Source organism: Symphalangus syndactylus, chromosome 24 (genome assembly GCF_028878055.3).
Source record: "Symphalangus syndactylus isolate Jambi chromosome 24, NHGRI_mSymSyn1-v2.1_pri, whole genome shotgun sequence".
In the NCBI taxonomy this organism is placed as follows: domain Eukaryota; kingdom Metazoa; phylum Chordata; class Mammalia; order Primates; family Hylobatidae; genus Symphalangus; species Symphalangus syndactylus.
In genome coordinates this window covers 28,113,737-28,127,640 of record NC_072446.2, presented here as the reverse complement: position 1 = coordinate 28,127,640, position 13,904 = coordinate 28,113,737, and the positions used below count along the sequence as shown (strand labels likewise).

General features: G+C 52.3%; 1 protein-coding gene across 7 annotated transcripts in view; it reads left to right on the top strand.

The window, feature by feature from the left end:
* The window catches only part of HNF4A (hepatocyte nuclear factor 4 alpha), a 77,125-nt gene that overhangs the window by 41,486 nt on the left and 21,735 nt on the right, over positions 1 to 13,904 (top strand). For 2 of the 7 annotated variants that reach the window (XM_055266384.2, XM_055266382.2), the window contains exons 1-3: positions 2,572 to 2,820; positions 7,225 to 7,399; positions 8,545 to 8,639. In XM_055266384.2, coding sequence (XP_055122359.1) covers positions 2,706 to 2,820; positions 7,225 to 7,399; positions 8,545 to 8,639 — 385 coding nt within the window. In that variant the 5' untranslated portion in view covers positions 2,572 to 2,705. Of the gene's footprint in view, positions 1 to 2,571; positions 2,835 to 3,070; positions 3,133 to 3,878; positions 3,970 to 7,224; positions 7,400 to 8,544; positions 8,640 to 13,904 lie in introns of those variants that run through there. The other 5 variants (XM_055266386.2, XM_055266385.2, XM_055266380.2 and 2 more) reach the window with 4 other exon arrangements.

The following is a 13,904-nucleotide window of genomic DNA, read 5'->3' as shown; positions in this document are numbered from 1 at the left end:
CATTTGGTAAGTCAGGTATGTCGTGGTTCGTGTATCTAATAGCTCTTCATTTGAAGGCTGTCCACCTAGTAGCTCTTGGATATAACGGGTCATGGCTGTGGCATGGTGTGGTTGATCTTGGTTGATCATAGACCTTATTTAATTGAATCTAATATGTCATCTATAGAAAAATGTATTGTTATTTTTGTTGCCAATGAAATTCTGACATGACATTGATCACATTCCCCTTTAAGCAATGTGGAACTGTGCCTCAAAGTGGAAGAGGCCATGTATTGCTGGGTTGTGTAGGGAGTAGCTGTGCCTGTGGCCTGCCATAGGTGCCAGGCAGGTGGCAAAGGCCTGGGCTTGACCCCTGAGGGCTCCTCCTGTAGCTGCCCTCCACGTCTCTTCTGTGTTTGCCCCTTAGTGAGATCTTCCGTTTCTGCCCACCTCTGCACTGCCCCCAAGGCTGGTGGAGCCAGATCAGATATTCCTGGAGTAGGCATGGGAGAAACCCACCGGTATTTGGTCTGTTTCAGCCCCTTATCAAATCTCAAAGTGTGGGTTGCAGGGGGCTGCCTCTTGCTCCCTCCCTCAGAGTCTTCTCCTGGCCAACAGAAAACTGAGCCAGGATCATCTTTCCATTTTACAGAGGGAGAAACTGAAGCCCTGAGAAGAGACGATGTAAATAAAGTTATTGGAATAGTGACTGAGCTAGTTCCTAAACCCAGGTCTCCTGACACCAAATCTAGGCTCTCTTGTCCTCCACAACAGTTGCTCCCTCTCCCCTTTCTCTGCAGGCAATAGCACTCCCCATTCATCTCAGCTTCAGAGGTCAGATCAAGTGGGCAGAATAAAGCTAAGCAGGGCAGAGAAAGGGCTTCTAGCAGTGGGAAGAACATGGAGATGCCTCCTCATACCACTCAAACACACATGCCCTGACTCCCAATTTGCTCACTCATTAATTCGCCCACACGTTCACTCATTCACTCACTCATTAATTCACTCACCCATTCACTCATTAATTCACCCACCCATTTGCTCACTTACTCAGTAATTTACCCTCTCATTCGTACATTCACTCACTCAATTCATGCATTCACTCAACTCACTCATTAATTTACCCTGTCTCTAATTCACTCACTCCTAATTCACCCACTCATCATTTCCCCCACACACTCACTCATTAATTGGTGCTCCCACTAATTCGCCCACTCTTGCTCACAGGTGTCACCGAGTCCCTCCAACCTGCCCTTCCAGCCAGCGGCGGACAGGCTCCCAGGTCTCCCAAGTCTCAGGCTTTCCTTCCTCTGCCCTCACTCTCTGCCTTCTACATCAAGACTTTACTTCCCCAGATTGATTGGCAGCCCTTGAAAATGTCTGCACAGAAGGCAAGGAGGGCTGGAGGGAGTCAGAAGAACAGATACCATGAGCTTCAGACAGCCAGGACCAGCTGTGTAATTTTCAGGGCCCCGTCCAAAACAAAAATGCACAATCCCTTGTTCAAAAGTCATGATGAATTTTAAAACAAACACAACAGAGCACTGAACCGGGCACCAGAACTTTCTAAGGGTTGGGCTGCTTGTGACTGCACTGGCAATACCCCCACAAAGCCCACTCTGAAGGTAGGAGATGGGTGGAGAGAAACAGGGGGATGGAAAGGGGGATACAAAACAGGGAGAGGAAGGAGGAAGAGGATGGATGTCTACCAGGCCCCACTTGGTGCTTGATTTATGCCATCTCATTTCCTTCTCAAACCACATTTTGAGGTTGATTGTACATTTTACAGGGAAGGAAACTGAGGCTCAGAGAGGAGAATCATTTACCCAAGGTCCCAGTTAGTAGATGGTAGGCGCCTGAATGTAAATCCAGGTCTCTGCCTGCTCTGGGAGGGGGTGGGGGTAAGGGAAACAGGAGAATGTGATGGGAAAATCCGAGATGGAGCCAGCCTGGGCCAGAAACACTGGGAGCCAGAAACACTGGGAGCTGTGGGAACTGGTGAGGGTCAGGTGGGATCATAGCGAGCAGTGGCGGGGAATTGGAGGTGAATCTGGCCCTCCCAAACTTCCAGTCCATTCTGCTCCCAGGGGAACCAGGAAACTGCGGGGGAACTGGAAGGGAGCTCCCAGAACAAGGATCCAGAAGATTGGCATCTGGGGCCTGAGATTTAGGTTTCTAAATTGTGGGCCATGGGGCAGCCTTATCTCTGCAAAAGCATTGATGGTAGAAGTCAATGATTTGGGAAGTTATTGAATTAGGGGATCTCAGAGGTAGGCTGTCAGTGCCTGATAGTATCAGTTAGAATGCCTGACTTGGGGTGACAATGGCTTGGAGGGGTGGGTGAGTCAAGGGTCAAATGAGTGCCCGTGAGTCATGATTCTTGCCTTGTACAATTGATAACTGAACATCGGTGAGTTAGGGCCCCAGCAGTTGTAATTAGCACCCCGGGTGTCAGCCAGAAACCAACAAACAGCCAAATCCCTGCAGCCCCGCCCAGCCTATCCACTGGCGGGGGACCGATTAACCATTAACCCCCACCCCTCCCCGGCAGAGCCTCCACCCCTTCACAGAGGCTAGGCCAAGACTCCCAGCAGATCTTCCCAGAGGACGGTTTGAAAGGAAGGCAGAGAGGGCACTGGGAGGAGGCAGTGGGAGGGAGGAGGGCGGGGGCCTTCGGGGTGGGCGCCCAGGGCAGGGCAGGTGGCCGCAGCGTGGAGGCAGGGAGAATGCGACTCTCCAAAACCCTCGTCGACATGGACATGGCTGACTACAGTGCTGCACTGGACCCAGCCTACACCACCCTGGAATTTGAGAATGTGCAGGTGTTGACGATGGGCAATGGTAGGTGGGGGCAGGTGTGCCCAGGTGTGCCAGTGGGGGCAGGCGTGCCTGGGTCCAGGAGCAGATCTTTGGCACTCAACTTTGGGGTGGGAGGAGAATGATAGAAAATGGTAGGTTGGTCCTACAGGCCAGCACAGGTGTTGCCAATGAAGCCCATGTGCCCAGGTACAGTGATCACAGGCATTCCGGGTGAAGGGAGGCCTGCAAGGGCCGATTTCCAGCCAAAGTCGATCCCGGCTATTCCTCCCAGGCCCTTCCAGTCCTCACTGCCTCACAGTGGCTCTGCTTGGCACTTGGCATAGTGACATGATGGTGAGCTCCCCCTTGGTGCCCAGCTCCAGCGATTCAGCCCAGCACGGCCCCTTCGTGAACCCCTTGGGCCTAGGTTCAGAGACGGCAAGGGATGCTGTATCCCTGGAGATGGTGGTTGGAGACATAACTGCATTTCTCGGTGTCTTTGGGACTTTCCCAGGGAAATTGGCACTTAGGGAAAATGGAGCTCTCAGGGAAGTTTTGCTAACTATGAAGCCAACTCAGCACTGTGTGTGTGGTGTGTGCGTTCATATGTGATCGTGAGTTTCCATGTAGGTTGTATGGGTGGGGTGATGCCTTTAGGAACCCATTTGCATATGGATGTTCATTTGTCTCTGTGTGTGAGTTCTGGGTCTATTTTCCTTTGTATTCATTAAGTGGGTCTGTATTTGTGTCTTAGGAGGTGCCCGTGTTGATCTTGCTTATGTATGTAAGTGACTATGTGTGTGTACGTGTGTCTGTGGATGTTTGTACATGTGTGCTGTGTGTGCGGGTCATAGAGCACATGTGTTTGTGCATGTGGACCTGTTGGAGTGCCCTGTTCTTCCTGCATCTTTATCCTGTATGGGCGTTTTGTCGTGTGCCCATATTTGTACCTGCTGTGTATATATGCAGTCCCCTGTACTGCGGGCGGGGGTCAGCGGTCTCTGGTGTGCACGATTGCACAGACCCAAGTGCAGGACTCTGTTGTTGCCACTCTCCAAGTGAGATCCACATCAGCAACATGTCCGTTTGTCTCTGAGCAGATTCTGTTGCCGGTGTGTCTCTCCAGATGGAGGCATCCCCTCCGACATCACTGGAGCATATCTGGAGGGGCGGACAGTTCTCCACAGGGAGGTAGGGGGAAAGAGGAGGCCTGGAAACCCCTCCTGGAGGGAAGAGCCCCATCGGTCCCAGGCCAGCCTCAGAGGAGAGGGGGCAGGCAGCTGGCTGAGGTCAGCCTGCCACCCTGCTTCCTTCTGTGTCTTGGAGTCACTCAGCCAGTATCAGGCTGCAGCTCCAGCTGAGGTCTGGAATCTTGTGGTCAGCTCAGCTAGAGCAAGGAGGCAGCTGCTGGGCACTGCCTGTTGTCAGCTCAGCAGGTGCTTGCCTGCCCCTGCTGTCCAGTCACTGTGTGACCTTGGGCATGTCACCTCCCCTCTCCTGGCTTCTGTGTCTTCTACAAAACGGGCTTCATTCCCCCAGGCCTGCTGGCTGGCTGGCTTTTAGGTCTGTCTGAGGACCACGCGAGGAGCACAAGGCAAAAACACACCAGAGATAGCAAACAAGTTGCTGCTGCACTAGGTGGAGTGTTGTGTGGCCCCACGAGGACCACGGCCCCGCCCTGGGCTGCTCCCTGCCCCCATCACTTTTTCCAAGCCCAGGAACTGTGTGCTCCTGAGGCAGAGGCCAAGCCCCTGAACTGGAAGTCCCAAAGGCAAGACCATCTCCAGCTCTGGAACCAGAAAGATCTGGGCTCGAATCCGGCATAGATCCTTCCAACCTGTGTGAATGTGGCAAGGCAATTTCCTCTCTGAGCCTCAGTTTCCTCATCTATAAAATGGGAATAAATGATAGTGTCTGCTTCCCAGGGCTGGCCAGAGGATAAATAAGATAAGGTGCCTGGGTGCTTATCCCTGGTAAAGGGCCTGGCCCCAACATGGGTCATCTCAAGGGCTCTGAGCATCTGTAAGCAGGGTCCCCACATTCCTCACTGGAGTCGGAAGGGGTCTGCGTTGGGGTTATATGAAGTTGTCCTCTGAAGTGTGTTGAGAACATCCTGGGCTGGTGGCTCAAAGGCTCCAAGGATATTCCCCCCCACCACTCCCCACCCAATGGAGCAGCAGCCCTGGGGGCTCCTTGTTCATTAGAGGCCCCAGCAGACACCTCAACACGTGCAGCACTGGCTGCAGTAGCCTAGCAAGCCTGGACCATAAACCTATGGCTCTGCTTCACAGCAAGCAGTGCGATGACACCAGGAAGCCACTTGTCCCCTCTAAGCCTCAGTGTCCTCACCTGCGGAATGGAGGTGCTCAGCTGACCGCAGAGGGGAGATGATGGAGCTGACAGCCCCCAGCTCATCCTGCCCCAGAGGTGGGAGCTACTTCCCCAGCCTCCTGCTGAATGGCCAGGAACTGTGGGGTCAGCTCTCCCCGGGGGTTGGAGGAGGAGAGACCGAGGGAGAAAGGGCACCCACGTGGCTTAACAATTATCCCCATCTCCGGGAATAATTCACCAAGTGGAGGGGGCCACACTTCTGGGGACACCTGGGAGTCTGCGGTGGCAGAAATGAGATGCGGCAGTGTCTGCTTGTGCAAGGAGCCTGGAAGTCCTCTGCTCCGAGAGTTTTCCTATGCAGCAAAGTTTTTATTTCATGAACACTGATATAGTGCTCACTATGTGCCAAGCACTTCACATACACATATGAGAATTCACCAAATCCCCATAACAAACCTAGGGGAATATCACGTTCCCCATTTTACAAGTGAGGAAACAAAAGCATGGAGAAGTAAACGAACACAACCAATGTCACACGGCTAAAAAGTCGGCAAGCTGGGATTGAACCCTGGGCAGAAGGACTTCAGAGGCTGTGCTGTTACCTACAATGCATGGCCCTCTCCGGGTCTTAACTGGATGCCCCTGAGGAATCCGAGGTCGGATTCAGGATTTCTATGAATATGCATGTGTGTGTGTGTATGTTTGTGCATGTGAGCATGTGTGTGTGGACTGTGTGTATGTGTATGTATATGAGTGGACTGTATGTGTGCACACATCTGTATATGTGTGTGTTGATGTGTTTGTGTGCATGTGTGTGGACTGTGTGCAAGTGTGTGCAATGTGTGTGGACTGTGTGTACATGTGTGTGGAGTGTGTGTGCTTATGTGTGAACTCTGTATGTTCGTGTGTGTACTGTGTGTATGTGTACACACGTGTGTATATGTGTGTGTTTGTCAATGTGTATGTGTGCATGTGTGTGAATTGTGTGTGTGTTTATGTGTGGTGTGTGTGCGTGTGTGTGGACTGTGTGGTGTGTGTAGACTGGTGTGTGTGGTGAGTGTGTGCTTGTGTGTGGTGTGTGCGTGTGTGTGGACTGTGTGGTGCGTGTGTGTGTGCTTGTGTGTGGACTGTGTGGTGTGTGTGGACTGTGGTGTGTGTGCGTGTGTGTGGGGACTGTGTGGTGCGTGTGTGCATGCTTGTGTGTGGCATGTGTGCGTGTGTGTGGACTGTGTGGCACACACGCTTGCATTTACCCCGGGGCTGACCCATTGCATTTGTCATCTTCTTCAAAGGGGTCTATCTTTGCTGAAAGATTTGCTGAGAAAAAAAGGGGGTTCAGCTGCTGCTATGTTTTTGAATTTGGAAACAATCAGACCAAACTGCTCCCTTTTATGGTTAGAGAAAGTGAGGCCCAGAAGAAATTGAAGCAAGGAAAAGGAAGTTGCCCAAGTTTACAGGCGAGTTAGTGGCAGCATCAGCACTAGTGCCCAGGACTCCTGGCACCAAGCCCAAGGTCCTCTTTCCACCTGCCTCTACGGCCCCCCTCACATTTGTGTAGATGCAGTAGCTTTTGCCTGTGGGATGGGAGGGATGGGAGATGTGTCCAGACCCTCCTAGGAGGCCACATGAGTGTGACTGTTCTCAACCCAAGTCTTTCTCGTTCCTCAGAGAATTTGCAGGCCCCCTGGGCACGCAAGCTGAGATCCACCCAGCCCTGGTCCCTTGGTAAGAACTGAGGGACAGGACCTGGTTCTGGGGAGAATGCAGGGAATGTTTCTCCCTTCCGCAGCCCCTTCCCCAGTTAGGAGGCAGACTCCCACCCCAGAAGGTGGCCAGGTTTTCATGCCTTCCTAGAGAAAGCTGGGGCTCGTGGCCTCCACCACAGGGAGACGCAGACCCTCAGAAACAACTCTGTGAAGTCACAACCAGCCCCAGTTTACAGATGTGAAACTGAAGCTCCAAAAAGTCAGGAGGTCACTGAGTGGGGAGGTGATGGATGGGAACAACCCCCAGATCTGGCTGAGGCCGAAGCCCTGGAGAGATCCCTGCAAGGCTCCCTTAGATGTCTGACTTTCTGTTCTTCCTGAAGCCTCACTCCCTTCTCTCCTGGCACAGACACGTCCCCTTCAGAAGGCACCAACCTCAACGCGCCCAACAGCCTGGGTGTCAGCGCCCTGTGTGCCATCTGCGGGGACCGGGCCACAGGCAAACACTACGGCGCCTCGAGCTGTGACGGCTGCAAGGGCTTCTTCCGGAGGAGCGTGCGGAAGAACCACATGTACTCCTGCAGGTGAGGAGCCTCAATTTCTTCAGCTGGGAAATGGGCACACTTGGGCTCATGGCCCCAAGGTCTGTCTTCTCCCTGAGTGAGTGGGTCCCAGAGACAGCTGCCCTTCAGGGCCTTCAAGGCTCTTCTGGTTTTGTAGGCTTTGTGAATCCAAGAAGAGCATCTATTCTAGGAACCACATTTACTGATCATCAAGCTACTGGCTGCTGTTTTTTGAGCTCTTATCATATGCCAGGCACCATACTAAGTCTTTGCGTGTATTTAACCATCCCCTTGAGCCCATTGTTCTTTTTCCCATTCCATGAGGCCTCTTCTGAAGCCTCAGTAGATGAGCCCGTCTTCCAGTCTGGTGCTTTTTTTGGGACAAATAGGAGATTGACCCCAGGCCATTCCACCTACCCCAAGGGCTTCCACCAACCCCAAAGTCTTCCCAAGGCCTTGGAGAGCCCTCTTTCAAAAGCATCTCCTGTTCTGGGTAACGACAACAATAAAATCATAGCAGCGGTCAATTGTGAGCACTTGTCATGTACAAAGACTGTGCCCCATTGGTGCATGACTTCATTTCACCTGTCAACTCCCCTGTGAGATGGTTACTGTTGTTATTCCCATTTTATAGAGGAGGAAGCTGTGGCTTGGAGGGGTAGGCATTTGCCCAAGGTCAACCTGCTTGAATCACTGGCAGAGCCAGGGTTAACACTCACAGCCCCACCCATCACTGCAGTGTGGCACTGCCTCTACTTCCTATCCCTCTCCAGAGAGAGGCTTATGTGAACCAAGTATTAACTCTGAGCCATAACCAGGAGCCTGCTATGGGTTCTGAGCTTTCATAGGATGTGGTGGAAATAGCAGGGCTCTGGTATTCGAGAGGTCGAGGTTCCCAACTCAGCTCTAACACCAACCAGCAGAGTGACCCAGGACCTCATGTTGCCTCTCTGAGCCTCAGTTTCCCCATGTTTAGCAGGACAGGACTGGGCTCTTCGAGAGTTCATAGCACTTCTCCAGCTCCTGGTGGGTTCAAGAGAGAAGTCCTGGGATGAAGAGATGAGAGCACTGAGGTTGGGGGGTCAACTGGATAGCCAGGGCCCTAGTTCTGTCCTAAGAGGAGGAAGTTGTGTCTTCTCCATCCAACCATCCAAAGCCCTCCCCAGATTTAGCCGGCAGTGCGTGGTGGACAAAGACAAGAGGAACCAGTGCCGCTACTGCAGGCTCAAGAAATGCTTCCGGGCTGGCATGAAGAAGGAAGGTGAGCCTCGGCCCTCCCTGCCCCACCACCACTGCCCCACCTGCACCCACAGCTCCCCGACAGTCATTTACAACTGTAGCCACACTTTATGACTCAGTGGCAGGCCCCAGGGTGACTGGCTAATGGCTGAGAAGAGGGAGGGCCTGGAAATCTGACCATAGGGAGCGGCTGGGCTTGGTCTTGAGAAAGATTCAGAGAGATAAGCTCCCACTCTTGGCTCCTCAGGCTCCCAGCAACCACCACCCCTGCCTGCCTGTCTGCGCCACCACAAAGCAGCCACGTTGTGTGTGTGTGCGTGTGTCTGTGTGTGTGTGTGTGTTTAATATAATATTTCGAACATTAGGACAAGCATAGAGAATGACATTGCAAACATCTGAGTTCTCACTACCCCAACTTTACAAAGGGGACAGCCAGAGGAGCCCGATGCCTGAGATTCCAGTCCCAGGGACAAATGCCCCAGTTCCCTTAGTATTCGTTCATGGGTATCAGGTGATCTCCAAAGTCTTCACATTCTAGAAAATGGGAACAAGACCCCAGACCCATGCTGGACAAAGGAGGAGAAGACCAGAGCACATTTATTAAGGTCTTGCCAGGCCTCCTGCTACCAGCAGGGATCAGTCACTGGGCTGGGCTTTTTCCACACTTCAATGGGTTGGGTTCGTTTCATTTTCATGACAACCCTATATGGGAAAATGTCGTGAAAATGAAATGAGCCCAGCCCATTGAACCGATTACAATTCCTCCTTTTTTGTGGATGGAGGAAATGAGGCCCACAATGGTTAAGCAACTTGCCTAGGGCCCCACAACTGATCCTTGGAAGATCTGAGGTCCCAGAGCTTCTGCTGTTTGGACCACACTTCAGCACTGTCTATTATTTTATGCTCTCCAGATACCAGGGACATTTAAAATTGTTTTTAGCCCAAGCAAGGGAAGCAAAAATCTTTTAACTGCTTTAAAGTAACTTGAGGCCAGGCGCAGTGGCTCACGCCAGTAATCCCAGCACTTTGGGAGGCCGAGGCGGGCAAATCATTTGAGGTCAAGAGTTTGAGACCATCCTGACCAACATGGTAAAACCCCGTCTCTACTAAAAATACAAAAAAATTAGCTGGGCTTGGTGGTGCGTGCCTGTAGTCCCAGCTACTCGGGAGGCTGAGGCAGGAGAATCATTTGAACCCAGGAGGAGGCGGTTGCAGTGAGCCGAGATCATGCCACTGCACTCCAGACTGGGCAAGACAGCGAGACTCTCTCTCAAAAAATAAAAAAGTAACTTTAGCTCATTTTCGAATCTCTTCATTTCCTGCTCCTCTAAACTCAACCTTTCCCAGCTCTGCGACTAGTCCCAGACTTTCCCTTCGAGCCCACAGTTGTGCCGTAACAGCCAAACCCTGGTCTACTCCTGCTAGTTTAGTAGAGACACCCCTGACCCCCATCACCCCAGCACACCCCAGCTTGCTCTGGGGCCCACTGAGAAGGAGGGGAGGGGAGGCTTTGGTAGACGCTCTTTCCCCTGTATCTGCTCCTGGCCCCCTGTTTTCTCTGCCCCCTCCCTTGGAAATATCTTCTATGTCTCATCCTTATGGGACCTTAGTCTGAGCTCATGAGCTGTCTTGGAAAATCTGGGCTCGCTGATTCGGATGCAGGAGTGGGTGGTCCCCAAGGCCTGCTCTGAACGCTGCAATTCTAACATCCAGACATCAGTGGTTCTCCAAGGGCAAGAGGGGCTTTTTCAAGCTGCAAATACTCCCTCCCTCCTCTCCCAAACCCAGTTTTCAATGGAGTTGAGCCTGTCTCATCCACTTCAACTTCCATTTTGTGGACTGAGAAAGGTTATGAATGGGAACCTGATGCACGTGCGAACAGTTGGAGGCAAGAAAAAGATTGAGAACTACAGTCTAAGGTTCCAACATTTCTGTGATTGTATTAGTCAGTGATTCCATTATCCCAAAAGCCTAAGATTTTAGGCACTCTGATTGCTCATAGGTGTCATCCAGAGGGCACTGTGTTTGAGAGAACGGCTCTCTCACAGTGAAAGTTCAGGTCTGTGACAGGCAGATGGGAGAGGGGTTGGCAGCCCTCCTGAGTGGAAGGCTACCCACCTCCACTGCATGTGGCCTGGTCCTGCGTGTGGTCAGTTGTTATAAATGTGTTTTATTAGACATCCAGAGTCATTTTCTCTTGTGTAATTTAGGGACATTTCTCTGTCTTCTGGGCTCTAGTTTTCCCATCTATAAAATGAGGACATTGGATAATGAACCCTTCAGCCCTATGAGTCTCACTCCTCACTCCCTGACCTACCTGCACAAGTCACACTGCCCACTAGGATGGGTGTGTTTGTTCCCTGGTCCCCTCTTTTTTTTTTTTTTTTTAGATGGAATTTCTCTCTTGTTGCCCAGGCTAGAGTGCAATGGCATGATCTCGGCTCACTGCAATCTCCACCTCCTGGGTTCGAGTGATTCTCCTGCCTCAGCCTCCCAAGTAGCTGGGATTACAGGCGTGTGCCACCACACCTGGCTAATTTCGTATTTTTAGTAGAGATGGGGTTTCACCATATTGGCCAGGCTGGTCTCGAAGCCCTGACCTCAGGTGATCCGCCTCAGCCTCCCAAAGTGCTGGGATTACAGACGTGAGCCACTGCGCCCAGCCCCTGGCCCTCTCTTGAGCTGCTGCAAAGCCAGCAAACCCCTTACTAGGCTCCTGGAAGGGGGATGAGAGCCCCAGACCATTTAGCCTTAGCTCAGCCTTGAAAATAGCTGCTTGCTTCCTGGCCCAGGAAAACGGACATGCTACCTGGAGGATAAGAGAGTTGGCTGATGGCAAGTGAGCGTGGATTAGTTGATGCTAGTGCTTGTTTACATGCCTGGGTTACCTGGAAGATCATGACACATGCAGTCACTTGGTTGTTTTGAGAACGGGCCAGAGTGACAAAGTGTTCAGTTGCCACTGGGGTCAAGCCATAGGAAATGAGGGTATTCCTAGCTGTGCCTGTCTTCTAGGCCCCACTACCCCTCCTCAGCCTGCTGGGAAGCTCCCAAAGCCAAAAGAAGGTCTCAGAGGAAGTCTCACTGGCCAGGAGAGTTGGGACAAGCTTTTATTTCTTTTTCTGGATGACCTTAGGAGAATTTGAAGACTGAAACCCTAAAATAGTCCCTGAGAACCAGAAAGTGTGAGCTGGAGAGGTAGGATTTCGAGACCAGCTGAGTCTATAAGAGGTCATCAAATCTACCTGCTCCCCACTTTATGGAAGAGGACACTGAGGCTAGAGAGGTGATGTGATGGGTCAGGGGTGGAGTCAGGTCTAGAACTCAGGCTCCCCAGAGCTGAGCAGACACCAAGCTCCCTGGAGTGAAACTTGCAGTGATCAGTTTGGGAGGCACATTTCTTGATCTAGATGGCTGAAACTTTCTCTCGACCACAGAGAGGGGCCTCAGGTCTCATGGGCCTATAAGTCTCTGCCACAGTATAGTCCACCGTGGCTGGAAGGGGCTCCCTGGAGGGACAAAGAATCCAGGGAGAACCCTGGGGGTCAATGGGCCAACAGCAGGCCAAGAATTCTTTCCTGTAACCCAAAGCCAGGGAGACAGACACCTGCCTGGGCCTCAGCTGTCAGGCCCAGGACAAATATCTGGCTCCTGGCATCAAAAACCCAGCCCAGAAAGCGGACCCAGGATTGCAGGAGGTGAGCGTAGGTGATGGGCCAGGGGCCATCTGATGGGACCTTCCTCGGAAGCCCCTGCCCTGCTCCCCACAGCCCCCTACCCAGGAGTTCTCTGAGAAGACAGGCTCATCACCTCTCTGCCTCTGCCCGGGTCAGTTAATATTCAATAGAAGTTACATTAGGTCCCCGACCCTGCTAATACTGAGCAAACATTTGGAAAACATCATTCCGTGACTGAGCTCGCGCCGGGCACTGATAACGCCCGCCTAACCTTGAGGAGCCCTATCCGCAGCTGCTGACAGCAGCCCTTTCATTCCGCCCGCCGGCCACTCGGCGCCCTGGTGGGTGGGTGCGGGTGCTGGCAGGAGGCTGCCGTGGGAGGGGTGTGGGCGGGTGGGGCGGACGGCCCGGGCAGGGAAGCCATGCTCTGAGCTGGCCCCGTCCACGTGGTGGGTCTGAGAGGAGGTTGCTTGCCTCCGGACTTCTGTTCTATCCACTGACTCCCCGCCTCAGTGCAAAGGATTTGACTTTTATTCTCTGATTTTAACAATGTGTCAACATCAAGAGAAAGTTGAATAGCTGGGGTGTCAATGTTCCCTGGAGAAATAGGGTTCTTATAAGAATTAGAGTTTATGACCAGGTGTGGTGCCTCGCACCTGTAATGCCAGTATTTTGTGAGGCTGAGTGGATCACTTAAAGCCAGGTTTTCGAGATCAGCCTGGGCAACTTAATGAGACCCCGTCTCTCAAAAAAAAAAAAAAAAAAAAAAAAAAAAAAATCAGCCAGGCATGGTGGCACATGCCTATAATCCCAGCTATTCGGGAGGCTGAGGCAGGAGGATCGCTTGAGCCCAGGAGGTTGAGGCTGCAGTGAGCTATGATTGCGCCACTGCACTCCAGCCTGGGCAACAGCATGAGACCCCATCTCGAAAAAAAAAGAAAAAGAATTAGAGCTTGTCTCTTCCAATGCCTTCTTTCTCTCACTGCACAAATATTTATTGAGTACCTACTGTGAACCAGGCTCTGTTCTGGTGGCTGGGACTACAGGAGTGAACTAGAGGAATGGAGTTTTGGCCTTCTGAAGCTTTCCTTCTCAGAGAGAGACAGATAGTAAAGGAAGTAACAAATAATTCTACAGTAAGTGCCTTGAAGAAAAATACAGCATGTGGGGCAGGGCCAGGGTGGGGGTCATGCTGTGTTAGACAGGGTGGCTGGAGAGGGTGTCTGAAAGGCGATATTTGTGCAGAGGCAGGAGTGAAATGAAGATGCTGCTGCACTGTGCGGGACAAGGAACCCCAGGCAGTGACCACAGCAGCCTACAAGTGTGCGGATGCATCCAGGTGGGGAGGCGGGTTTTCGCCGACAGAGTGGGTAGGGGGAAGCCGGTAAAAGGTGCGATCTGAGAGGAGAGGAAGGGCTTTGGGGACTTGTGAGGTTGGAGGGCACTGGTTTTGAGCAGCAGTGGACATGACTTGAACGGATCCCTCTGTCTCTGAGAGGAACACGGACTGCAGGCGCAAGGCAGAAGCAGAGCCCAGGAGGAGGCTGGTCTAACCTAGGAGAGACAGCGGGCCTGGGAGCAGGGAGGGAGCAGCGGGTCTGTTTGTCAGG